Source organism: Bombyx mandarina, chromosome A1 (assembly GCF_030267445.1).
Source record: "Bombyx mandarina strain Sakado chromosome A1, ASM3026744v2".
Lineage (NCBI taxonomy): Eukaryota > Metazoa > Arthropoda > Insecta > Lepidoptera > Bombycidae > Bombyx > Bombyx mandarina.
The window spans coordinates 15,609,336-15,636,621 of NC_143234.1; the positions used below are offsets into that span (position 1 = coordinate 15,609,336).

The 27,286-nt window shown below is 35.6% G+C and overlaps 1 protein-coding gene across 4 annotated transcripts in view; it reads right to left on the reverse strand.

The window, feature by feature from the left end:
• LOC114239707 (Carbonic anhydrase-related protein A) overlaps nt 1–27,286 on the reverse strand; it is a 172,589-nt gene continuing 145,303 nt past the window's right edge. The window contains exons 1-12 of one of the 4 annotated variants that reach the window (XR_016325627.1): nt 23,968–24,068; nt 22,930–23,018; nt 22,710–22,757; nt 20,623–20,759; nt 13,507–13,698; nt 9,039–9,134; nt 8,110–8,176; nt 7,572–7,726; nt 6,995–7,132; nt 4,976–5,021; nt 4,414–4,566; nt 1–2,744 (exon numbers count right to left, since the gene is read on the reverse strand). Coding sequence is in view for 2 of the 4 variants with exons in the window: in XM_089739387.1 (XP_089595513.1) it covers nt 4,484–4,566; nt 4,976–5,021; nt 6,995–7,132; nt 7,572–7,726; nt 8,110–8,176; nt 9,039–9,134; nt 13,507–13,698; nt 20,623–20,759; nt 22,710–22,757; nt 22,930–22,981 (1,014 nt within the window). In the remaining 2 variants the exon portion in view is untranslated. Of the gene's footprint in view, nt 2,745–4,413; nt 4,567–4,975; nt 5,022–6,994; nt 7,133–7,571; nt 7,727–8,109; nt 8,177–9,038; nt 9,135–13,506; nt 13,699–20,622; nt 20,760–22,709; nt 22,758–22,929; nt 23,019–23,967; nt 24,069–27,286 lie in introns of those variants that run through there. The other 3 variants (XR_016325626.1, XM_089739387.1, XM_089739388.1) reach the window with 3 other exon arrangements.

A 27,286-nucleotide genomic window follows, 5' to 3' on the forward strand; every position in this document is an offset into this window, starting at 1 on the left:
ACAATTTTGTTTTTCCTCTGATGTGTCCCCCGTCGGTCGGATTCCTTTTGTTTGTTTTAAGTTTATTTTATAAAAAAGTTTAGGTCTTTTATTTTTCGATTGAGGCACTACGAAGTCTGCCGGGTCAGCTAGTACCAAATAAAAGATATTTGTAATGATAAACATTTTTTTTATTTACATCAGTTACAATACAAGCTTCTAAACTAATACAACAAATTCCGTAAGTACATTACAGTTTCATAAGCTATCTATTATATCTACTCGTATGATGTTCCGTCATTATAAATTAAATTATATTTGATTAAGTGATTTTCAAGAAAATTATAAGGGTTTCTTTGTAGTTTAGGTACACCTTTTTACTAAATATAACAAAGATTAAGCATTAAACAGTTTTTGAGCCCGGTCTTTAAATATTTTTGAGCTTAATTTAAACAATTCTTAGATAACGAATATATTTTTAAAGGCCATTACACAATCATATGAATATTCTAAAATATATCTCACTATACTAAGACACGTAACGTACTATAGACATCTATACCAAGCTTAATTTGTCTATTGAATTAATATAATTAAAATTTGTGGACGTTTTATGATAGATTTGAAATTGAAATTACATGATTCTTAGTACATCACGTAATACTAGATCTAAATACATATATACACTTGTACACAGGTTTTACGTAAACTAAATGTTCACGAGTATTTTTAGCATATTTATATCATAATTTGACTTAATTTTGTTTGTCCTGACGAGAATTGTCGGTTAATATCCGTTCGTGTATGTGATTATATTACTATAGTCAAATTTTTTTGCGCAGGATAACATTGTTTGTTCATTTTATTATTATAATTAGAATACGGTGGTGTTTTTTGCATAATAAATAAGTACCAAATTAGTGTGAATATTTTAGACATTGCTGCGTTTACTAAGCAAATTTTGTAAAAAGCAGTTTACTAATATTTTAATTTACATTTGTTTTACGGATGTATATTTAATAAATAAAACTTTTTCTTTATATAAACCTATATATGTATAATACGTTCTATGCATAAATAATGAAGTATTTTATGCTATTTTACACACGGTTAGATACGGCATTTCTAAGGTCATAATATTTTTGTGTTTTTTGATTGACGTATGATGTAAATATTATTCGTATATGTACAATATCTCCTGATGTAAAAATACGATGGTGACAGAGTCAATGGCACTGCCCACGGTAACAGATCATGTCTCTGGGCGTATTTCATTTATTTTACGTTATACATGTTCCTTGGTATTTTATTATTAACAAAAAGTCAAATCAAAATAATTTAACATAACCCAACCCACACAGTAGAACAGATCTTCCAAAGCGCTTGAAGGAGGCACAGTTCCCAAGATACTGGCTACGTTGCCTCGTTGGACAGCCAGACTCACTCTCTGTGCAAAGTACCAGCCAGCCTTAGCATCATGTGTAACCTCCTTCAAGCGTTTGGAGATTTCTGTTAAAAATTTATTTGCTTTAGGGCCCTAAGGGCCCATCGTCTCAATGTTCCTTATACTACATATTCCTTATAATGTATTAAAATAAGTACATGCTATACTATGGAAGTGCCTTTTGAACTTGACATTTCTGTTTTCTTAAATGTTTACTTGGATGTCGTTTCTGAGCTCTATTATTGTCATTTGTAATCTGAAGACGCACTTGTAAGATTACTCCAATTATTTTTCTTAGTCTATAAAATAATATATTTTTTATTTATATTTTATTTTCGCTACACAGGTGAATTAGTCAGGTTGATAATTTTCAAGTAGGTATTTTGTTTTTACTTTCTGCTAAAAAAACAATTGTTAATTTACAGTTATTATTAGAATATCAATTTAGAATAGTTGATCTGATAAGACAGGAAACACGACGTATATTGCTTTTTTTTCTAAATCAGTCAGAAGGACTATGAATAAGAAAAATTCATATGTCAGACTCAATTTTGGTTTTCTTCAAATTGGTCCCGGTCTAATTACGGTCAGTTCCGAAATTGACCTCTACGATCCCATGAAAAATTCACCTTAAACAAGCCTTAGAATTCATAATAAATCTTATGGGTTTCTTGCCATAACTCGCCTTCCTATTAAATTGACAACAGTTCCTAGTTTATAATATAATATATTTATATGTATCATAAACAATTTATATTATTTAGGAATATCTATAATAATCTATATACATTTCTGTCTACGTAATCGCAATTGTAGAACAATAACTTACGTAATGTTCTGCTTGTATTCTAATTTACATTAATCTACGTTGTATGAAAGCCCAATACCAACTCAGCTATAAGTATTATTATACTATAGACTATACATAAAGTCATCAGCGGCGATCCCTGCGTCTCATCTTGGGTACGAAAATCGTCAGAGAGTTATTTTTCTGCATAATATGTACATATTGTTGTACTTTTTTTTTAAATAATAACAAGTGATTTATTTCTCTCCTAAAGTCATAGTACAAATACAAGTAGAGATTAACCTTATAATTTATTTTGTTAGCCTTTGAAAGAGCTGAAGTCTGTACTAAGTTCAAAGGGCTGTTTTACTGATCGCCAGCCAGATTTAAAGCAAAATATTTTATTATCTAGAATTCTTCTTTATTGGATTTGGGGCAAAATAAGTTTTTAGCCATTTATTTTTTAGTTTATCGGTAGAGCGAGATCGTCTATGTTTCTGTAGCGAATGTTGTGATCCCTCGGCCACTGAGTTGCTGAAACGTAAATGGATAATTAATCTAAATGTAATAGAGAGCTGCGGCCACAGAACCGATTTAATAGAAGCTACCTTTTATGTTTGGGAGTTTTCCGCTATAATTTTAATACTATTTTTTTATTATTATTATTATTTTATTGTCGCTGTAGGCATACGAGCATACGGCCCAGCTGATAGTGAGTGGTTACCGTTGCCCATGGACTTCAGCAATGCTAGAGGCAGAGCCAAGCCGATGCCTACCGTTAAGTACTCTCCACAAGCCTCGGTTGTTACTTGTTAAGTCCTTACTGGTATTTTTCGACATCCACGGAGAGAGATGGAACAGTGCAATTCTAGACAGTCTGTTGAGCATCTATATCGGGCAAAGATTAATAAGACACGCGTTCAGTTAAGTGACTAACGTATATTGGGATTACAACCTAACGTGCTATCGATAGCCCGACAATCCCGAGACTGACATAGCATCATTGCAATATAATTACCGCTAACACATACATATAATTATTAGTCGCTATGGGGACATTTGTGGTCCCTACAAGTCTTTTGCGGCTCGTTTGTTAGCTTGAGTACATTCGTCAGTGATTGGCTGTGTTTACACGATAGTATTAGCAAATGGATTCGCAGAGATAGGTCAGGACTATTTTGATTACCACAGCATCTATACGTAACGATTGCTTTCCATTGCTTTTTTTGGGTCAAAGCGCGTAAGGGCTGGGCTACACCGGATAACGGGCAACTTCACTTTCTGATTATTATATCAGATTACCGCGGTCGCTAGCGTCAACTTGTTAACCCACACGGACACAATCCATCATACTGCTTGTTTGTGCCACGAAGTAGTCATGCGTTCTGATTCGTTAAATAATACAGTTAAGACTTTCACCCCACATCTAAACTTGGGGGAAATATTACATCATCTCCATAACATTATCATGTCTAGAGCACAAGTAATCATTCCACACCAGGTGAACTGTGAAATCATTGACCAAACAACGAAAAAAAAGTAAACGAACATACCATAAACGAATGAACAGAACACATTATATCTATATTTACAACCAAAAATTTACACATATAGCCATTAGACACGAAATTGTGCAAAGATTATTGAGTAATGCAACGTGGAGCGAAAACAAAGATAAATACGTACGACAAATCAAAGTCAAATGCGTATTTTTTATTTTTTTTAGTGCTCGTTGGGTAGACGAGCTCACAGCCCACCTGGTGTTAAGTGGTTACTGGAGCCCATAGACATTTACAACGTACATGTGCCACCCGCCTTGGGATATCAGTCTAGGATCTCAGCATAGCTAACACAGCTGCCCCACCCTTCAAGCCGAACCGCGTTACTGCTTCACGGCAGAAATAGGCAGGGCGGTGGTACCTACACGTGCGGACTCACAAGAGGTCCTACCACTAGTAATTACGCAAGTTGTAATTTTGCGGTTTGATTTTTATTACACGATGTTATTCCTTCACCGTGGAAAAGTCAATCGTGAACATTTGTTAATACGTATTTCATTAGAAAAATTGGTATCTGCCGGCGGAATCCGAACACTGTTGCATTGCTAGATACGAATGCACCGGACGTCTTATCCTTTAGGCCACGACGATTTCAAAAATAGTAAGTAAAACTAAACACTACTTATGAATAAAAGCGAACTAACCTTCACAACGTGCTCTGTAACTAGGTAAATGTGTATAGTATGTAGGTAGGTAAATAGGTATGGTGCATACCTATTTTTTGATGCATTTCTTTTCGCTACGATTTTGTTTGCATGCAACGCTTTTTTTCGATCGCAACTTTCGGCGGTATCGTGCTGAAAATTTGTACAAAACAACTAATCTAACGATCACGTCATGCAAAAAAACACAGAGACAAATCGTGAGAAGAATAAAACTTGCAAAGGACAGTTATATGCAAGACATTTCTAAAGGATTCGTGGTGCAATCAAAACTTGCTTGAGCATAAAATTATTGATACAATAAAATAATAATTCTGCTAAGCATGTTTTTAATAGAACTTATCATTCAAAAATCTTTTCTTTTCCAGATCTAATTTAACATTCTAATAATAAAAATCATGCACCATCCAAAAAAGTTTTAAATAAAAAATTGAATTTTTTTCTCAAATTGCATATAGACAAAAAAATTGAACATGCTTTTGTGTACTAAGAAGAAAATTATTGAAATTCAAGTGTCGCATAAAATGTAATTGTCGAAAATTACCTGTGTAATGCATATTCCTGTACATATCGGGACAGTTGCTCGAGACCTGTAGATCAAAGTTAATAATAATAATAATAATTTATTTTAGACCACATATAAAAATTAAGTTAATGTATTAAGTATATTTAATATTTTAAATAATATTTATTTATGACGTGGGAATCGAACCCACGATCCTCGGCACAACAGTTAATACGTCTAGCTATTGGACCACCGAGTTTAGTCACGACTAAAGCGTAAAAGGAGTTTCAATTATGACTTCGACTTGCGAAAACCGAACTAAATACTAAATTAAAAACGGATTACAGTGGTCTTGAACTTATTCTGTTCTTAACAACGGAAAGATCAACCTCGGGGGCTAAGATGCCTTTAATTAAGCTCAAAAGCGTTCAACGTGAATTGCTTCACGGGCGTTACCTGAATAAATCGTCGACTGCATTCAGGTCTTGCTTCTATTTCACGTTTGAATTCAACAACACTGTCTCCATTGAATTATATTACAAATGACTTATTGCGAGTTTGCGCTCATTCAATTGTTTTTATTGCTTACGTTGTCACGGTCCATCTGATTGTTGTAATTATAGGAACGCAGAATAGGTATCAGATACATAAATACAAACATCCAGATTGAGACATTCTCGAGGAGCTAAACGTCAAGACCCGTCTATCCACAATCTGTATGCAGCGTCCCCTCAAGTACTTCGGACACGTGGCCCGACAAAATCCAGAGAACTTGGAAAAATTAATAGTTGTAGGTCACGTGGAAGGAAAGAGAAGTCGAGGAAGATTGCCAACCAGGTGGACGGACATTATCAAGGAGGCCACAAACACCAGCGTCCCGGGCGCCATTAAGCAGGCCGAATGCAGGCAGCATTGGAGGAAGCTGGTGCAAAAACTGGACCAAGGTGGTCACGACCCTTAGTAATGAGGAAACGACAAAGAAGAAGAAGAAGAACATTGAGACATGAGGTCTAAATCTCATTTCTATACTTCAACTATGGCCACACCGTTTTTTATTTTGGTTTTTCTTGATTTACAACGTTTGGTTTTAATAACAGCAACAACAAAGAAACAGATAATAAAAGGTCAGTTACTATTTGTTTCCGTCAAAGAATATGTCCCTTTGTAAATAAACAATTAGTAATCTTATCCACCTTTTATTATACGATGGTAATAAACGAGTGACAAACAGTCTTTGAACTGAACCGCTCTATTATTGTGCTTATTTACAGCTAGCTGTACGGGAATGCTCATTTCTGAGATAACACTGTGGTTAACTTGAGTTACGGCCAGAGCGTTACGCTAAGTGGCTATTCGTTGCTTCGTACCTACCACGTATTCTACAGAATATATAGTGAAAGTTTTAATGTTCATTTTCATAGTTGTTTCTAGCAGTATTTGAACTCTTTGGCAGATATGACGTAATGTGAGCTTTTACTGGTGGCAGGGCATCTTGTGAGCCAGCACGGGTATTTATCGCCACCCTGTCTATTTCAGCTGTATAGCAGTAATGCGTTTCGGTTTGAAGGGTGGGGCAGTCGTTGGATGGTAAAAGGAGACAAAGAACTCATTTCTAAAGGTAGGTGACGGCATTTTCGTTATTATATCTTTTGGCTCCGGTAACCACTTAAAAATAGGTCTGCAGAGAGTTAATCCGGCCATCTAAGCAATTAAAAAAGCAATCCATCCATTTCTTCTTAGGTCTACCTCTTCCCCTAAAGCCTTCCACATTCATAGTTAAAGCTCACTTAACAACCCCATTGTCATTTCGTCTCATCACATGTCCATACCATCCGAAACGCGCACTTCTTAACTTCTCTGTCACAGGTGCCACTTTCAGACTTTCTCTAGCTGCTGACATGCTGATCTCAACTATTGCCAGAAATAAATTGCTGACTATAAATGCAAGTAGAAGAAGATTTAGGTGTTATGAACGTCTTAATAATGCTCGATACTTCATTGCGGAAATGAAATTGAAAAGTAGTTGCGATAAATCCTTATTGTCAATAGTATTCATACCTGTACTCCTTGTTTATTGAAGTTGATGTTCGTTCTTACGGTGCGATGATGGAGTGGCTGGACGGGACGAGCGTTGTTACCCAGTGGGGCTTTTGGAGTCAACTGTGACCCTTGCATCAGTCTTCGGAGTGCATACATCTACGAAATAAAAACAAAATCAACTTCTTGTAAGGAAAAGTTTAGATTTATTTTGTTGTGGCCTAAAATTTACGTTATGATGTCTATGGGTTGTGGTAACCCTTTAAAATCACGTAGACCTTGAGATCTTTAATCAGCTTTTTTTTCAAGGAAAAATGTTCTGGTGAATTTTCTTTCGTGTGAATGAGTTCGTCACTTCTTTTTGTGCTTATACATAGGTACATGTATTCTAAATAGGCTAGATGAATTTGTTGAAAAATAAAACGTATATAACATACTTGGCTTTGCAGCAAAGCAAAGAAAATAGTAGTTTCACATTTGGACGCAATGGACGTATATTTTTTGACAGCACTAATACACAACCAACCGTTCCAAGAGAGAGGAGTAAGTTGTCTGCGATTTATTGAATACAAAGCAGTGTTTTCTTTTTAATTCATACCTCTTGCTTAGAGATATAAATGGGTTTGTTGAATATTATCCAAACAGCTGTCTCCCAGCAACCCGGGTGGGTGGTCGAGCCCTCATAAGTAAGGTACTGCTGGGTGTTCGGCAGCAAAGAACTTAGAGGCAGATGCTTGATTGGGTAGGAGCTGCCTATTAAAAATTTAAAATTATAATTTAGGTTCTTCCTGCTGTATTTCGCTGTAATGGATGACGCTTGAAGTCGTTTTAGCATGACGGATAAGGTTTCGGTATACTCATAGCAAGGAATGCGAAAGTGCCGGTGGTTGAATCCCGGTAACCACTCTAGATCAAATCGGCCGTAAGCTCGTGGGCCGGTATAAGCAAAAAAAAAACCTACGATGCATCTGGTCGTAGACAGTAACTAAAAAGAAATATAGAGACATCACAGCTTTCCATTGCTTTGAATGAATTTAAATAAATTAAGTATATTTAAAATTTATAAATGAAATGTAATTAAGATTTTTAATTTAGGCATGAAATGTGATTAAAATATAAATAAAACATTATATTACCTCGGTAAGTAACTTTGTTGAAGGCGCTAGTTATCAGTCGCAGTTCCTTGTTAGTTGGTTCCCCGATCTAAAAAATATATAATAAGTTAGTGAGGTTTTTTTTACACAATAATAATGAAACGAAAAATCTTTTGTTTCTAAGAGGTGTTCGAAAATGTCGTATCCGAGTAGATATATCATTTCAGTTGATTGTCTAGATCTTATTTGCGGTAAGGCGTCTTGTGAGTGGTTTCCAGGATTGCTGTGTTTGAAGGGTGGCATTGCCGTTATATAATACTTTTTTTATTACTTAGATGGGTGAACGACCTCACAGCCCACCTAGTGTTAAGTGGTTACTGGAGCTCATAAATATCTACAACGTAAATGCGCCACACACCTTGAGATATAAGTTCTAAGGTCTCAGTATAGGTAAAACGGCTGCCTCACCCTCCAAACCGAAACGCATTACTGCTCGGCGGCAGATATAGGCAGGGTGTTGGTACCTACCCGTACGGACTCACAAGAGGTCCTACCACCAGTGATTATGCAAATTGTAATTTTGCTGGTTTGATTTTTACTACACGATGTCATTCCTTCACCATGGAAGTCAATTCTGAACATTTGTCAAGTACGTATTTCGTTAGAGAAATTGGTACCCGCCTGAGGGATTCGAACACCGTTGCATCGCTAGATACGAATGCACCGGACGTCTTATCCGTTAAGCCACGATGACTTCTAAGCTTTCTAAACTTTTAAACTTTTTGAATTAGCGAAATTCAAGTTGTTATGTCTATGGGTAACCACTTAACAGCAGTCTAGCTATGAGTTTGTTCACCAGTTAAGGCTAAAAAAATATACTGGAGCTATTATAGCTAACAATTCCTAATACAATCTTAAAATCTGTAAATTATTTCTTATTACATAAATTTAAGATCTTGAAATAAATTTACCTGGACCATAAGTGATATTCCAACCACTCCTTGGGATTTGTGTTGCGCTTCGGACATGTTGTGATAGAGTTCCTTGTTGAATCCGTAGAGCTGGATCTACAGAAATAACTATATTTATTATTTACTAGTACTGCATTTAGGAACCTTTATAGTCGGCACAAATAAGTCAAGAATCTTACGACTCACTTTATTTTTTTATAGGTAAAAAATAACCAAGTCATTTAATAGGGTTTTCGTGGATTTATTTTTTATTTTTTATCGCTTAGAGGGGTTGGTCGAGCTCACAGCTCATCTGGTGTTAAGTGGTTTAATGGAGCCCATACACATCTGCAGCGTAAATGCTGCCACCCATCTTGAGATATGAGTTCTAAGGTCTCAGTATAGTTGATGAAAAAACCTTTTGCGGTTAAGCGTTCCGTAATCAGCATAACCGAAAATGGATTCGATACAGCCAAAATTGTAATGTAATTAAAATGGAGCATTTTATATCACAAACGCGGAATTAAGTCGAAAATAATCTTGAAGTCAGTATCATAATGACATACAAAACACAATATTAATTTATTAACTCAAACTTTTGTGGAATACTTTCAGATTAAAATGCTCGAAATTTCGAATAAGCACGAAAGCTCGTAATGTCAGTCAGAACTCGTAATGTCAGTTGAAAAGTAGCTTCGAGATGATAATTTGAGAGGAGCATTAACACCCCACGCAAAGGTTCGAAAGTTGACAAAATTTTATTCACTGTTAACTAATTGAAGCAGTTTTCATTTTTAATTAAATGGTTCGTCTCGTGTTTTGATTATTACAAAACCCACCCGTATCGCAAGACATATTTCGACTTCCCCAGAGTGTTAGATACTTTTCTCTAAGCCCAAATCCGGAATAAACTGGTTTAATGTCCGCCCGGTACGTACTACCACCCTATTTCTTCCGCGAAGGAGTAATAAGTTCCGCTATGATTAGAACAGACGTTATTCGATCCAATTGAAACTTCATATCTCAAAGTAGATGGTATAGTTCATTAGCTTATGCAATATAACAAGAAAAGAAAAAACAATTAACATGCCAGTCAATAATGTTGAAATCACTTTAATTATAGCTGTTAACATCAATGAAAAACATTAGAACGAATTGTAATGGCAATTAAACTTTGAAATACATAAAGAACAAAACGCAATTATCGAGTTACGAATATCAAAAGTCGTTACGGAGTTTCGCTCAATTATTTTACGTTCGAAACCGCAGTTAGCGTTTACAGACTCCAAGTAACACCTCCAAGTTTGTGTCATTGTGACTCTTAAAAGCCAATTTGTATATATTTTTTTAATCATTAAATGGATATTAACATTGAGAACTGTAGGTAGAATTGAATGATTTATTACGTCATAGTGATGTTACAAATAACCACTTTTGATTTGTGCTATGTTGTTTTTTGTTACATAAAAATATTTTTTAGTAGTAGTAGTATGCATAGTTTTGATAGATTAATAATATTAACCGAGAACAAGAAAAATATGGCCATCTGATCCTAAACTAAGATTCTCTGAACTATAATAACTAGAGATTGTTATACATATTTATAAGCCATTAAAATACAAATTGTTACGCCGGTAACAGTAACGCCATCTATCGCGGAATAGCCGAAACGAATATCAAAGGATCTAGTAACATCTAGAACGTTCGAGAAGTACAACGCCATCTATTGTCAGATAACGGAAACACACATCCAAGGTACTCGTCTAGTGAGGAATATTCTCGACGATTCTAGGAATGTCTTATCGACTATAAAAGCGGTGCAGAGATGGCACGCAGTCAGTTAGTAATCGGAACTACTCGAAGCGAAACAGCGAACGGATCGCCTGAAGCGAAGCGGAAGAAGCGAATTGAGAATTTTAAAATGTTTCTGAAGTGTTCTAAATGATAAATACAGTTTTAAGTTGTACTTTGAAACATTTATTTACCCCGAAACCCAGCGCGTAACGATATATAGATATTAAACACTCCGACAAAGATCAAAAAAACCTGTTCATCACACGAATGTAGTTTAAATTGTTCTTATCTGCCGTATATGGATAACAGTAGCGATGTGTTAAGTTAATTGTATTATAGGTAAGTTTAAAATACTGTATCAATGGAATGTGTAAGGCCATATGGAAATTTACCACCATCTGCTACTATCGCGACATCATTATTTATTCGGGCTTAAAACGTAGGATAGGGGGGCTTAACGAGAGATTTGTGATGATGACCCCGATTCTCACTGCTGTCGGTATCTACTGACTCTAGTAATCGCTTATCATCAAATAGATCATGGAATTCGCATGCCACCTTGACATTTACATATAAAGATCTGAGAATCATAGAGTATTTCAATATCAACTTGATAACTATCAAACTAACTCTCAGAGCGAAGACAGAAGCTCCATAAACAAACTTGCTTAAACAGCTTCTTAAATTATATACAAACAGAAAATATTTTTATTAGTTTTTTTTTAAGAGATTTGATGACCTGGTAACTATGAACTTTAGGTCATGTCTTATTTTAATTTATATTCTCATTTTTATGAAAAATTATATTATGGAGTGAAATGAAATGAAATGAAGATGATTAATTTGAAACATGAATCAACTGTGATGAAATTAAATGAAATGAGGTAAGATGCTATGAGATGTATTAAAATCTCAGTAAAATGGTGGTCATTTACTGAGATTTTTTCAGTGGACTTTTGGGAGGGTCCCGAGAAGTTACGTCCAGCGGCTTTGCTTCATTTTCCCACATTAGTGCACTTTCACAGACATTAAACAGTTAATAAACCACCGTTATTACACATTTAATCCTGAAGAATCACTAAATAGACAAAATAAAACAAAATCACACAACTTCACTCCTCGTGTTCCCGCCAAAAAGTCCTTTTTATTAGTAACTAGCTGACCCGGCAGACTTCGTAGTGCCTCAATCGATAAATAAAAGACCTAAACTTTTGTTTAAGATAAACTTAAAACAAACAAAAGGAATCCGTCCGACGGGGGACACATCAAAGGAAAAACAAAATTGTTATTTTTATTTAATTCCGAATATTTTTATATTTATCTAACCTTTTAAACCTTCTCTGGACTTCAACAAATAATTTAAGACCAAAATTAGCCAAATCGGTCAAGCCGTTTTCATGTTATGTCGTGACAACGGAAAACGGGTTTCATTTTTATATATATAGATTACATAATTTAAAAGACTATAACGGATTATTGTATTTTTCTATGTTTAACATACGCTACCCTTCACTGAAACATTAATAAACAATACAATTTCATACGGAATTCCGTGTTTCTTGTTTTCTTAAATGTTTTAAATTTTTCGTTTTATTGCATATTGACAAATAAATGCGTATGAAAAATTTGCTTAAGAAATGGAGAAGAAAAATAACTAACTATAATTGGATGTATATTTGTAATAATTATTAAGAATAATAATATAATTAATAATATTAGGTTACATAATTAGAGAATGCGAAATATTACTTTTAATTTTCTTCGCGTTTGGATTTGATCTCATAAAAGATTGAAGAGTGCATTTTTTTAAATAAACCGATTCGTATCGAATCATAAATTTACTAATTAATGTTTATAATCACAAAAAATTACACTTTGTCTTTAATTGTATATCAATACGGTAATAGATATTAATTACAAACCTTAGAACAGGTAATGGAACAAAGACATTTCTAGAATGTTCGCATAGTTCCCCCGATCCGAACGTTCGAATAGTTTGAATTATTATCCGGAAACCTGCGGCTTAGGCAATGAGTCGTTCAATGTAACCGTAATTGCAATGCAAAATTATTAGAATATCTTAATGTATACTATATTGCCAATAGGATATTGATATTTTATTTTCTACATAAACAACTTTTCTAAAAAATCGGTTGTCTGGAAAGTCGGTTTACTGACGATAGTTGAACGTGACAGCGTCATAAGAAAATATCGATGGAATGGTTTCATTTTTCAATTATCGCAATTATCGTTGCTATAAACAATTGACACCACATTCACTTTTCACTGAACTTCATACCATGACGAAAACATGTAAATGTATTATTGTATAGCAACTGTCCACGCGGATGCATCGCTCACTCAAGTAGGAGAGAGACAGATGTCGAACGCTGCCGAACGCGGAGGCCGATTGTGCCTCTTTGTCGCTCGTTGCGCGCTCTCGCTTGCACCTCAAGCCTTAAATGGAACGCCTCAGAGCGAGGTAACGCCGCATGAGTCATGTTTTTTCGTGCGTGCAGCCGGCTCCATCGAATTATAAGACGTTGTCACGTCAAAACATCAAACATATTAAATGGAATGAGCGAAATACAGCTTTTAGTTCAAGAACCCAAATTGTATGAGAATCGAAAAAATTTGAACTGCCATTCTCGCACATTTGGAAAGAAACAGAATGAAAGTATTCAAGTGCACGTACCTCGCCTGGAAACGTGTGGTGGTCGATTTGATGTTCTGAGCCCCTGTTGTCTTCCATACCGTAATGGAAGTAGATCTCTTCGAACTGGTAACGGTAGGACAGGGGCCCGCCGCTGATGTTCACCTGATGCTTCGAGTCTTTCTCGACGCGGAAGACCAGGGACTGGCCCGTGTTTTGAAGTACGCCGCTCACCTGGGCGTTACAAAGAATTATAGTAAATGCCTTTTAACAGTAACAAACGGGTTATGTTGACACGTTCACTGCTGTATGAATTCAAATTTCAAATAGGTTAGGAAAGGAAGTATTGAGATAAATAACTTTATTTCACTCAGTAGATGAAAATGGTTTGTTTAAAATTAATAATCAATGAAAAACTTATCTAGCATTTTTAACGGTATTTAAAAAAATAGTTATTTTAAACAATGAGGCTCTTGTGACTACGGGTACCCCTACTTCTTCTTATTCCTAGTTGTACACTCTTGACAGAGTGGTCGTGGTCATGCATAAATCAGATCCTGCAATACCGATGTTCTCGCGATGCGACGCCATGCGGCACGGTGTTTCGCAGAGTGAGCGCAATCAATTATGTTGCAGTGAGTAACAGATTTTATGAGGTCGGTCCATTGTGCTGGAGATCGTCCGCGAGATCTTTTACTCTCGACTTTGCCTTGCCCCACCAACCCCTCAATGGAGTCTTCATTACGAGTGATGTGCCCGAAGAACTTGAGGATTCGTATTTTAACTGTTTGTTGAACCCCTACAAACCTGACTCAAACTTTCCAGCCAACTTTAATCTTCCCAACTATGGCTGGGACGATTAAAGCATATTAAGGCAGTAAAACTCTTTTTTGGGTAGGGAAAATTGCCATATTTTCTTAGGATTGATAATATCCTGAAAAGCACCCCACGCTTTTTTCACAATGAAATCAGTTTTTCTTACACTATTTTTAATACAAATTTATTAAAATTTATGCTTTATTTTTTAGTTGGATTTTCTATAAAAGCGTATTTTGTTAGTTTTTTAAAATTGTTATTTATTTTTCATTTTCTAGCGAATTTCAACTTTTTAAAAAAAAAATTCAATATTTTTTTAAATATTAAATTCTCATCGGTCCTTAATGAGTATACCAAATTTCGAGTTAATCCGACGTTTTGAAGGGGGTCAAAATCATATTCAAAGATTATGTTACAAACATACATACGTCTGAAGCTAATAAAAGTGTATTAATAACCACTTTTTACTAAATTCGTAAGTATGTATACACAGTACATATACCAAAATAATTTTATTTTTTATTTTGGTCTGTTTGTCTGTCTGTCTGTTTGTTCCAGCTCATCTCTCGAACGGCTGGACCGATTTTGCGGGATTTTCACTGATAGGTAGCTGATGATTTAAGGAGTAACTTAGGCTACTTTTTTAGACTAACTTCGCCCCGCGACGTCGTTCGTAACCGCGGGTAACAACAGCGTACATGATAGTTGTAGATGGACTTCGGAAATACCGTACAAGCTGTGACCCGAATCGTCAAAAATAACAATAAAATTATCATCCAATAACAAAAGCCTATGTATGATATTGCAACCCGCTCTATTTTCATTATCACGATTTGAGTCGATTTTCATCAACTCGTACTCGTAACACGTAATGAATCAGCCTGTATAATGATGGTGTTTTCACCACAGGGGCCGATCCTATCAATCAATGGGTCACGCCTTGATTAAAGCCTAGAAAGTTATGCGCTTTGAGTACAGATGACATATTGTCTGCTGACACGCGAAGGTTGGCGTCCAGGAGCCTTAGATACTAGAACGCTTTGAGGTGTTTTTTTTTATTATTTTTGTTTCTATATTTACGTCATTCATAATAAGGTATCAAATAAAATTGTCCTTCCTAAAAAAATCTTACGAAGTCACTGAAGATATTTAAATAATTAGAGTCCAATTCGAGCAGTTAGTGATAGCTCAGAAAATAATACACAATATCAAAAAAATTGTGAATTATAATAAAAACTAGATAAAAAGTGCTTTAATAGCAGTCAATATTTTTCATTTTTCATTTGTTCTCGTCAAAAATTTAAACAAATTAAAAGGATTCTATTCTCATCGGTGCTTGTGCAAATTTTCAAGTTGAACGAATTGTATGTTTCAATGAAACACGTCTTAAATGTTTATGATAATTATGTACTCCATTGTATACATAGGTCAACCTAATTAAAGTGAGTAATTAATGACCGTGTTGTTTCAAACAAGATATTCTTTCAGCCACAACAAGGCGGATAAAAAGATTGTAATCGAGCAAATACGGTTCCTCCTTTGGTTTGGGTTAGAGTATCAATCTATTACTTTTTTCCCCTACCTTTGCTTTGAGAGGCTATTTCAGCTTCTCCTTGACGTGTAGGTGAGCTCGCGGGGTTAAAGCCGGAGTATTGCTAACACTGACCCAAGCAAGGATAGTACTTCGCAGAATCTACCACCGGATCGGATAGGCGACCCACTGAGAAGAAGAGACTTTGCAACAAGATAATGGGTCTATTAATATAGCAACGGGCATGTAATAATAACAACCATATTATAGCAACTTTCATACAAAAATCAGCGTTAAAACATATTGTTATGTAATATTTATATGTGAAATTAGGAAAAAAAAGCATGTCATTAATGTTTACCCAATTATTTGAATATTTAAGATAAAAAAAACGAAATAGGTGAATAAAATCTATCGTGTGTTTCTGCTCCGATTGAATGTGATCCAGTCACTATTATCAAATTTTATGTTCGTGTAACGAAATAGATAATACAAGGAGTGGCTGGTTTTTCGTAGTTCTGAAAATGTTTATGCAAAAGATAACCATAAATATTACGTAAATGAGGGCTTTTGTAAGATTACGATTCGAGATACGGGACGTAATAAATAGCTCGTTGAAAGTTATGAACGCGGTGAATATTATGTGCATAGTTTCGATTTAAAGTAATACTAGCGACCCGCCCTCGCTTCGCTTCGGAATCTGTAATTTATTATTGATTTCTCCACTATTTAATGGATGTTATTATACATATAAACCTTCTTCTTCAATCACTCTATCTATTAAAAAAACCGCATCAAAATCCGTTGCGTAGTTTTAAAGATTTAAGTATACATAGGGACCGACAGATATAGGGACAGAGAAAGCGACTTTGTTTTATACTCCGTAATGATGAGTTAATGGGATATTTTGAACAATAATGTTTCAGTATAGATAGATGAGTGGTTGACAATTTTACGGCCTGTTTTGTGTTAGGTTGTCCTTAGATATCACAATTTTTAATAACGACGGTTATCACCAGACCATGAGGCAGGATCTGAAATCTAAAGGGACGAGAAAAATGGACCACTAATCTACCTATGCGAGTTCACAATACGTCTAACACCCGTAAAGTAGATTTTTTTTATTGCTTTGATGGGTGGACGAGCTCACAGCCTACCTGGTGTTAAGTGGTTACTGGAGCCCATAGACATCTACAACGTAAATGCGCCACCCACCTTTAGATATAAGTTCTAAGGTCTCAGTATAATTACAACGGCTGCTCCACCCTTCAAACCGAAACGCATTACTGCTTCACGGCAGAAATAGGCGGGATGGTGGTACCTACCCGTGCGGACTCACAAGGGGTCATACCACCAGTAAAAAAGTAAAGTAAAGTAAGTTTATTTGGTGTCTTTTATTTATTTATTAAACATACAAATTAATTTATTTATTCCTTTATCGTGAAAATCGTTCGTGAAAAAATTGGCTCCTTAATGTAAGGATTAGCTTCGCTCGATACGAGTAGGTACATAGGACGTTTTACTAATTGGTCGCTACTAACTTTTTTATAAAGGTCCACTTGACTGATTCGACTGTACCATTAGTTTTGTTATCTTGTAACTTACATAGTGGTTTGTGCTAATGTAATTGCTTGTTCTGACCTAATTCAATTTCAATGGATTCAATGCAATTACTCTACAAACGTCAGTATAGTGAAACCATTATATATAAGGTTTGTAGAAGCTACTATCGATTTTTTAATTGGAGTGAATGTGTTGTTTTAACATAAAGGATTCGCAAAATTAATTCTATTTTACGACCAATCAATCAACTAACTAAAAATTACATACTTTGATATATACAGATATATGCATTGCCATCTCAAAAACTTTTCCTAAAAAATTACGGCAACTTTTAAAGAGGTTGGCCACACCACGAGTCGCGATTGTTTGAGTAATATTCATTAGTTTTTAGAATTGCTAGTGCTATTAAGTGACTCATGTTTTAAAATTAGTCAACTTGAGTTGAATTACAAGAGAATTAATTATAAACAAAATGTTTGCTGTGAACTTGCCTAAAAATTTAATGCACTCCAAACTTTTGTAATACTTAGTCAAAATATTTATTTTTAAATATTTCAAAATACATTTAACATTTTAAATTACATTTAATTTATCATTAGCGTCGTATTATCCAACGTGTATCCATATATTTCCAGGTTATCGCCGTCTTTCCTCGCAATGTGACCAAAATATTCGAGGATCCGCTTCAGATATACAGTAGACAGTCTGATTTTGATGCCCAGTTGCTTCACTATCGACACGTTAGTCTGGAAGGCTGTCCACGGACATGACGCATGGACAGGGGAAAGTGAAAAAACATCTTAAGATTGAAGCTCATGGGTGATGGTGGTCACGACCCTCAGACATGAGGAACACGATTCGAGGAGGATCCATATATTACAATGCATACGCATATATGCAATGAATTGACAACATGCATTTATTTCTTAAGTTACATAGACATGTATGTACCTACATATGCATGAAAAACGGAAATCACTCTGTGCCGACAGTCAGACAACGACTATACTACTATTGCGAGCGTATAAATTTGCATGTCATTGCGCCAATTGTAATTCACTCTTAATGTATAATTCCGTACAACAATATTCATTACTCGAATACACATGGAATAGTTGTCGAATCTATTACGAATATGCAAACCGAATTGAATTTAATTATCGTTAATGACCTCTTGTTTCTAATATTTGATTATTATAATTCACCAATCGTTTGTAAACTTCATTTTATTAAGGGAAATTGTAATAAAATTAGATAAAAATTGTTTTTGTTCAGATGGGCAGCGGTTCACTTGAGCGGGTTTCGACAGCAGGTTAAGATCATGTGGGTCTAGTTTGTTAGAGATAAAGTAGAATCGAATAGTTTCTTTTTTATTTCATTACAAAGAAGATACAGGAATGATCAAAACCACTTTTATCGTACATATTTTTTTAAATAAAGACTTGTGTTTTGTTAAAAATAAGTGAGAATAAAATAATTAATGAGTTTTGTATCTGCGTATGAGTATCCGTTCACCGTCTTTTTTGTATTTCGAATCTCAATTTCGTACATATATATGTAGTTATATATTATTATGTATATGTGCACATAGTTTTTTTATTTTGTAATATTTGTCTCGCCGTCCTAGCTGGACCCATGATTACCTTCCATTAGAAATAGGCCAGATCATAGTATCTAATCGTATTACTTCAATATGCAATTTAATTGAATATGCAATTTCGAAAAGGGCACATCTCTGAAAATGTAAAATGTTCGGGAAATGAAAACAACTAATTATTTTGTAAAGCAGTGTAAATTTTAAAATATTAAATTTTTAAGATATACTTTAGTGTTAGTTATCAATTGAAAATTACTGGAATTATTATAAAATGGGTGTAGGTAAGCCTTAAAGCTACATGTATATGAAAAAACGTATTTGACAAAATATGCGACATATGCCCTTTTCGAAATGGCATATTCAATTAATTCCTCATTTTTTACATTGTTTCCTTTATGATGAAAATACAACACATCGAAATTATTACATATTATGTAGGCGTTCCTTGAAACCGAAGCACTAATTATTTTTCGAATGAGCGACATTTAAAACAATGCAGATTTATTTTACCCGTAAACTATTTTACATTTTTACAATGCAAATATGCAAATGCGACAAGCGCAGTACGCGGAGCTTACCATGTTTAAATGCCGGATTACCTCCGTACTGCGCTGCGGTATCGCCGACTACGCTTATATTATTTATACGCGTTTTACATGTTGTGATAAGATTCGAAACGGCAATTTAGGTGTTTGAAAATTTGATAAGACGCTTGAAGTTTTTTGTGTGGTTTTTTTTTTCTTTCCTACCTATGCTGATAGCCTTGAGAGGCTATTTCAGCTTCGCCCTAACGTTTGTAGGTGAGCTCACGGGGCTCAAACCTGACTACGTTGCTAACACGAACCCTAGCAAGAGTCGTGCTTCGCAGAATCTACCACCGGATCGGAAACGCGACCCACTGAGAAGATCCGGCGAGAAACTCAGTGGGCTGTGTATGAGGGTTTTTAATGTCTATAGATTTGACACCGTTCGTCCAACCTTGCCACACAAAACTCTCAGACACAGCCCACTGAGTTTCTCGCCGGATCTTCTCAGTGGGTCGCGTTTCCGATCCGGTGGTAGATTCTGCGAAGCACGGCTCTTGCTAGGGTTCGTGTTAGCATCGTCAGGTTTGAGCCCCGTGAGCTCATCAACTAGTTAAGGTTACGCTGAAATAGCCTCTCAAGGCTATAAGCATAGGTAGGGAAAAAGAAGCTAGGCAGCGGCTTGGCTCTGCCCCTGGCATTGCTGAAGTCCATGGGCGACGGTAACCACTCACCATCAGGTGGGCCGTATGCTCGTCTGCCTACAAGGTAAATAAATAAAAAAAGAAATGTAAACATTACAAATAGAATGCATTGACCACGCATCTTGAGTCATGTACTTTATTTTCTTGTTTGATCATTGTCAAACTGTAACTTAAGACCGCTTCGTAGCAGGAATAGACCGTATGATTGTACCCATTTCTAGGGGCTTAAAATTCGTGCTGACAACATTAGTACCAATTCGCGAGAAAGCGCAGTACCTATGACTTAATATTATATTATTATCTGCCTAAAGTCTTCAGTTATTCTGTGATGTAATAAAACTTGCAAAGTTCCAAATTGCAAATCTGAACTATTTTGGGAACTAAGGCTCTAGAACCTCTATATTGTATACTAAAATTACTAACCTTATGTTTATCGAATTGGATTTCTCTAAGCCACGGGTCAAAGAGTAGTTTATCTGGTTCCACGTTTACTGGACTCTGTCTTCTTCCTTTGTTGCACATACTCCATTGCGGGTTTATTAGGCCCCAAAAACCAGGACCTGTTTTCGAGAAAACGATAAACTCAACAATTATGTTTCTTGATACTTGTTGTATAAATGAAGCCTCTAAATAATTTCACAGTTCGGATATGTTAACCTGACTGGTATTAACCAGAATTTTTTAGATCCCAATTTGCTGTTTGGGTATTTACTAAATGTTTTTTATTGCTAGATGGGTAGACGAGCTCACAGCCGCCCATCTGGTGTTAAGTGGTTACTGGAGCCCATAGACAGTTCCGACGTAAATGCGCCACCTACCTTGAGATATGAGCTCTAAGGTCTCAAGTTACAACGGCTGCCCCACCCTTAAAACCGAAACGCATTACTTCTTCACGGCAGAAGTAGGCAGGGCGGTGGTACCTACCCGCGCATACTCACAAGAGGTCCTATCACCAGTAATTACGTAAATTATAATTTTGCGGGTTTCATTTTTATTACACGATGTTATCAATCGTGAACATTTGTTAAGTACGTATTTCATTAGAAAAATCGGTATCCGCCTGGGAATCGAATACCGGTGCATCGCTCAACACGAATGCACCGGACGTCTTATCCCTTAGGCCACGACGACTTTACTTACTTACTGTAACCTCGCCTTTATACTACTAACTGAGTACGATATAATCATTCAGGGCATTCATTCAGCAGAAAAGCTATTGAATGAGTACAAATGAAGGTGGCTCCGTAAACCCAATAGCTGCGTTCATCATACTTCATGATAGTACAAAATTTAGCTTAATACCCCCTTACAAAGTTCACGACCGACCGACCGAAGACGTTTCAAAACGGCTATTAACCAAAATCTGAGATCAAAATGCCACTGAAATGGAAAAGGCTGTTTAACCCTGCGAGGGCCGAACGATATCGTATTCAATGGAGGTTCACTACACCGCGAAATTCGACCATCATTGTGTATCGAATCGTACGTAATTCGAATGGGTCCTGAGACACTAACGGAAGTCGTCATTGTGGTATCGTCGTTATTGTGAATGGTTAGTGGTGTATCGATACATTAACGAGGAATATTAATGAAAAAAAAATCATGCAAACTTAGATGTTCCACGAATACATTTGGGGCTTATGCGATTCAATTTAAGGTCTGGTGGTGGATAATGTTTAAATTTAGGGTTTCCATGACTCTGGAAACCCTTAGATAGGCTTTGATTTCTTTCAGTATTCAAATTAAAAAAAATTGTATCAAATTCCCATTTTATGTCACCAATTCCTGATTGATGCACAAGAGAATCTGGTGCTAAATGGTCTTCGATTGTGTCTGTAGTATAAAACTTTGTTAGAAGATAAGATTAGAAGATTTCTGCGTCTAAAAAATCAAATGCAAAGGAAATCTAAGGTCATGTTTCTCAGTTGCTTAAGAAAGTGAAGTCTTGATTAAAACGGTCTACATATCCCAAGTAGCAGCTTACGTAAGCTGCTACACAAGATTTGAGGTCGGACGATCATTGGTTGTCCAATATAATGATACGGTTGAGCGCACACTGTCATTAGGATCGTATCGACGATCATTACCTTGTGTCATTACACTACATATGAATTACGTGGAGGGTTGACATGCATTGATTTATCCGTGGCGTAGTGTGAAATGTTTTAATACGTTTTTGTTTTTGTTTTAGCTTTGTAGATAAAGGAAAACACGGCCCAGCAAATGGTTTGTGGTGATCGACTATCATGAACGTCAGGAAACAGCTGCCTACTGGTGAACTACGCTAAGTGAAATCTAATGAATACTATGATAAAGAATGTTAAATACTTTTCACTAGGTCGCTGGTTAAATGAGGGGCTTTAGAACTGCACAACACAAGTTCCGGTTCAATGTCATATCGCAAACATCTAAAAACTGAGCTAGGCGAGAGAAAATGTATTAGTCCAGCTTAGTGCAAGTGAAATATTCTTAATATATCTAATTTGTCTTTAATGTTTCTGAAGGCTTACCTGAAATACCATCATAAGTCCACCATTCCTCCCAGCTTCCCGAGATGTCTGTGAAAAAAGAGGCCATTTAATAATAAAAAATAAAATAAAAAGATCATCAGGTATCGACGAGTTAATTCTCGATGACGCGAATCGTTTTGATGGCATAGATCGGAGCTTATTCCAATCTATTAGTTAAGTTTGATAGGGCGACTCCCAGTAGAGGTATAACAATACATACCCTGAATAGAGATGCATAAGACTGTAAGTATGAGAAGTGAACATTGAAGCATCGTGATGTGTGACCCGATTCCTTTTCAGATTCTTTTCCTGGAACAACAATATTCATTAAAATAAAATCGGAGTATTCTTACTTAGATTTCTAAATTTCTGTTTACACACACATACATACAATTAGGTTCTAGATTAAACGACACATAAGATTTCTTCCTGTTTTATATGACAAGTTCAACAAAAAACACACACACACACACACACACACAAACACACACACACACACACACACATACACACGCAAATAACGAATAGAACACATGTGCATGTACAGTTATAGTCACTACATTTTAGAGTTTATTTTAACTATACCGGGTGTCACAAAATACTCCGTAAAAATATAATTAATTATCAAAGCCAAAAATTTTGTCAACCCTAATATGCTGTCATGCCAAGGAACCAGATAGATTATTTAACAGAAAGGCCTACGTGCCTAATTTACCTAATAATTGTCTACTTTAATAGTTTTTCAATTTTTCATTCATAAATGTCAAGGATGTCATTGTACTCAAGTACTGGAGCAAAATGAGCAATTAAAAAATAACAACCTTATGCCGTTTCTGTAAATTTGACGTTTACTATGAAAAAGTAAGTGATCGGTTAGGTTATTACGTAAGGTTAGGTCTTTTAAAATTTTTGACGTTCCGCGAATCAGGTAGAAATGTAGGTACATTCTGCGTAGCTTACTCTTTAATTTTACTGAAATAGGGTTTACACATCAGTGAAAATACTAATATTTTTTTATTTTTTTACCGTGAGATAACCGTCATACAAAAAAAATTAAAATTCGTTGTAATGTGTTTATGGGCTCCCGTGAGAAAACTTAACATCACATGGGCCGTGATTTCGTTCTCCAATCTAAGCAATAAAAAAAGAACATAATATAATTTTAATCACAAATCTTCACAAACGTATGAGATTACTTTAAGAAATTTTATAAGCTCATCGATTAACCACACAATGAAATCGTCTTTAAATATTTTACCTCTTAATTCAAAATACGACGTAAAACACTAAACACTACACTACATTACACTAAATGCAAATTTTCCATAAGAACAATCATCAAAAGCGGGGATTCTGAACGAACACAGTAACGATTTGATTTATAAATGGATCAACGTAAACAAATTCAATCTCGGGTTATCAATATAAAGGTCAATTTAATTAGACTCATTGCTATAGCATATAATTATCTATTTCGTGTACTGCGTACGCGACACGAATAAATTATATTTTGTGTCCTTCTCCTTTAAATTGAACGATTAAAATGCGCAAGCAAGACGCATAATATCTATATATTAATACGTGAAGCAAAAACTTTGTATCCCTTTTTACGAAAATTGCGCGGACGGAGGAGTATGAAATTTTCCACACTTATTAGAGATTATAGAGAAGAAGTGCACAATGCTAATATTTTTTTTAAATAATGCATAAAAGATACATTAAATCAATAAAGAAAACATTACACACACTACATACCATGTATTTGACGCACACACGTATGCATACTATTTATTGTCAAACTTTTGTTCTTGACGTCTGTTGTCAAATTGAGATTAAATATTGTTTGTCTTTGTTAATATTTTTTATAGTGTTTGGCGAAATTTGTGATTATAGAAGTATAAAATACAGTCATAATAGTGTACAAACTTACAATTTCAATTAATTATAGTCGAATTTCGACTACCGCGGGACCTCTAGTACTAATGAAAGCGTGGTCAGTTTTAAATCGGAAATCACGTGTTTTTGAATTGCGCAACAGTTATTTCGTTTAAGATAGGAATCTTATGAACAATATATTATGCAAGGGTATCTCAGGCATTAAATGTCATTCAAATATCGTCTATCCTTCTATGGAAGCTGGACGCTACACAGCTTCGCGGCAAAACAGTGGTATAGACCATAGTAAGCACGAATAGGTTCCCTCATATAAGATTTCGACCTCATGTGGCAGGGAACGAGAAGTAGACCCGTGAGATGTGCTCCTATCAATTAATATTAAGAAGTAAGAGCAGACCAAGCGATTTACTATCGGGCCACGGACGACATAGTGTTCTTAGTAGTATTCTTGTTTTCTTAGTAGTATACGTGACCACGTTCGTATCGTATCGTAAAAAATAATAATAATAAGAAAACATTAACTGTCCCCTTCACACTCATAAGCTAGACCGCGCGAGAGAGAGGTGACCAGACTTTTTATGATGCGCATGCAGTGCGACGTCACGCCGCGCGCTTATTCACAAACACTGCACAATCGCAACGTGTGAATGTGTTGAACGTGAGCTACGTGGTAGGCGGAGTGGGAGGTGCTAGCTATTATTTTCGTTACGAAATTTCTTGATTCAGTCGCCGCGCTCAAAGCCCGCGGTAAAAGCTATGCAATAGCTTAATAAAATAATAACTGGATCTCAAACATGCAACCTTTTTCACAAGAGACATATACTATGTACTAAGATAGGCCACGCATCGCATCATCTAATTAAAAATCTCTTTAAAAGTAAACAAACAAATAAATCATAATTTTCATTACGTTTTCAACCAAAACAGCTTGTTAAAAGAGATAAGAAATATTCAAGAATCTGTAGGAAATTACCCTTTTATCTGTATAACTCCCAACGAGATCTGTGATAAGGCTAATGGCGTTGAAATTACACGTTTTGCTTTACTCATATTCGTGACTGTCGCATCTTTCTCAATGGCTACCATATTTGTTGGCAATCGAGTTTAAAATTATTATTTTTTAGATGGGTCGGTGGCACCTACCCGCGCGGACTCACAAGAGATCCTACCACTAGTCATTACGCAAATAATAATTTTGCGGGTTTAATTTTTATTACCCGATGTTATTCCTTCACCGTGGTAGTCAATCGTGAACATTAACATTTGTTAAGTACGTATTTCGTAAGAAAAATTGGTACCCTCCTGCGGCATTCGAACACCGTTGTATCGCTAGATACGAATCAATGCACCGGTGTGCTTAGTGCGAGTTTTTTAACGTTCTCGATAACGTAAAAGTTAACCCAATTTTGTATGCAGTTGAAATAGCGCCCCTAGCGGCAAACGTACGCAAACGATCCAATTTCATACAAATATAAGCTAACTTTTACGCTATCGAGAACGTTAAAAAACTCGCACTAAGCACACCGACGTCTTATCCTTTAGGCCACGACGACAAATTTGATGTTAATGCCACTACAATACGCCTGTTTCTATTTTCGAAATCAATCACTGATTTAATTTACGATAGTAGCGGTAAGTGGTAAATTAGCTAGATAAAGGTAATTGACTTCGATTCCATTTATAAAATCGGTTTCATATTCGAGTCTTAAAATGGCGTATGAAAGAGCGGCTCCACGTCCATTGACAATAGTTTGCAGTTGATTTACGGGTTCATTAGAACAACTGCAATATAGCATTCTTATCGGCACGATAATCAAACATGAATCATTAATGGAACCAACATTCCGGGAACTACACTGCAGGCGCACTCATTGTCATTTCATTGATCTATTTCATTTAGGTTTAATCATTTAGATTTCTAATTTCAAACGAAAATAACGCTTTATAAAAAAAGCAAGCTGTAAATAACGTTATAACATCAACTACCCATTGCATTAACGAGTCGAATTCCGCGAATTACACTGCAGGCGCACTCATTGTCATGTCATTGATTTATTTCATTAGATTTATACATTCATATTCTAATTTCAAATGAAACAATCTATACTAATATTATAAAGAGGAAAGATTTGTTTGTTTGTTTCGAATAGGCTCCGAAACTACTGGACCGATTTGAAAAATTCTTTTTCCATTAGAAGCCGACATTGTCCCTGATGAACATAGGCTACTTTTTTTAATTATTTTTTTTATTTTATTTTTTTGGTTTCATGTGTGTTTTAATGTTTCCGAAGCGAAGCGAGGGCGGGTCGCTAGTGCTTTATAAAAAAGCAAGCTATAAATAACGTTATAACATCAACTAAACATTACACTAACGAGTCGAAGGTACAAAATTGTACCACCCACTCGAAGCCCCCTAACGACGTGTTTAACCCTCTCCTGTTTGTACTTTTGACGTAACTGTAGACGAACAACATCGATAGAATTGTGAAGTGACCCTTATCAAGAGTAGTAGGGATAACAAAAAAAAACACTATTAAATTACTCGAACAATTCTACACGTGAAAGTTGTTATTAGTATTTTTTTAATTGCATAGTTGGGTGGACGAGCTCACAGCCCACCTAGTGTTGAGTGGTTACCGGAGCTCATAGACATCTATAACGTAAGTGCCGCCACCCACCTT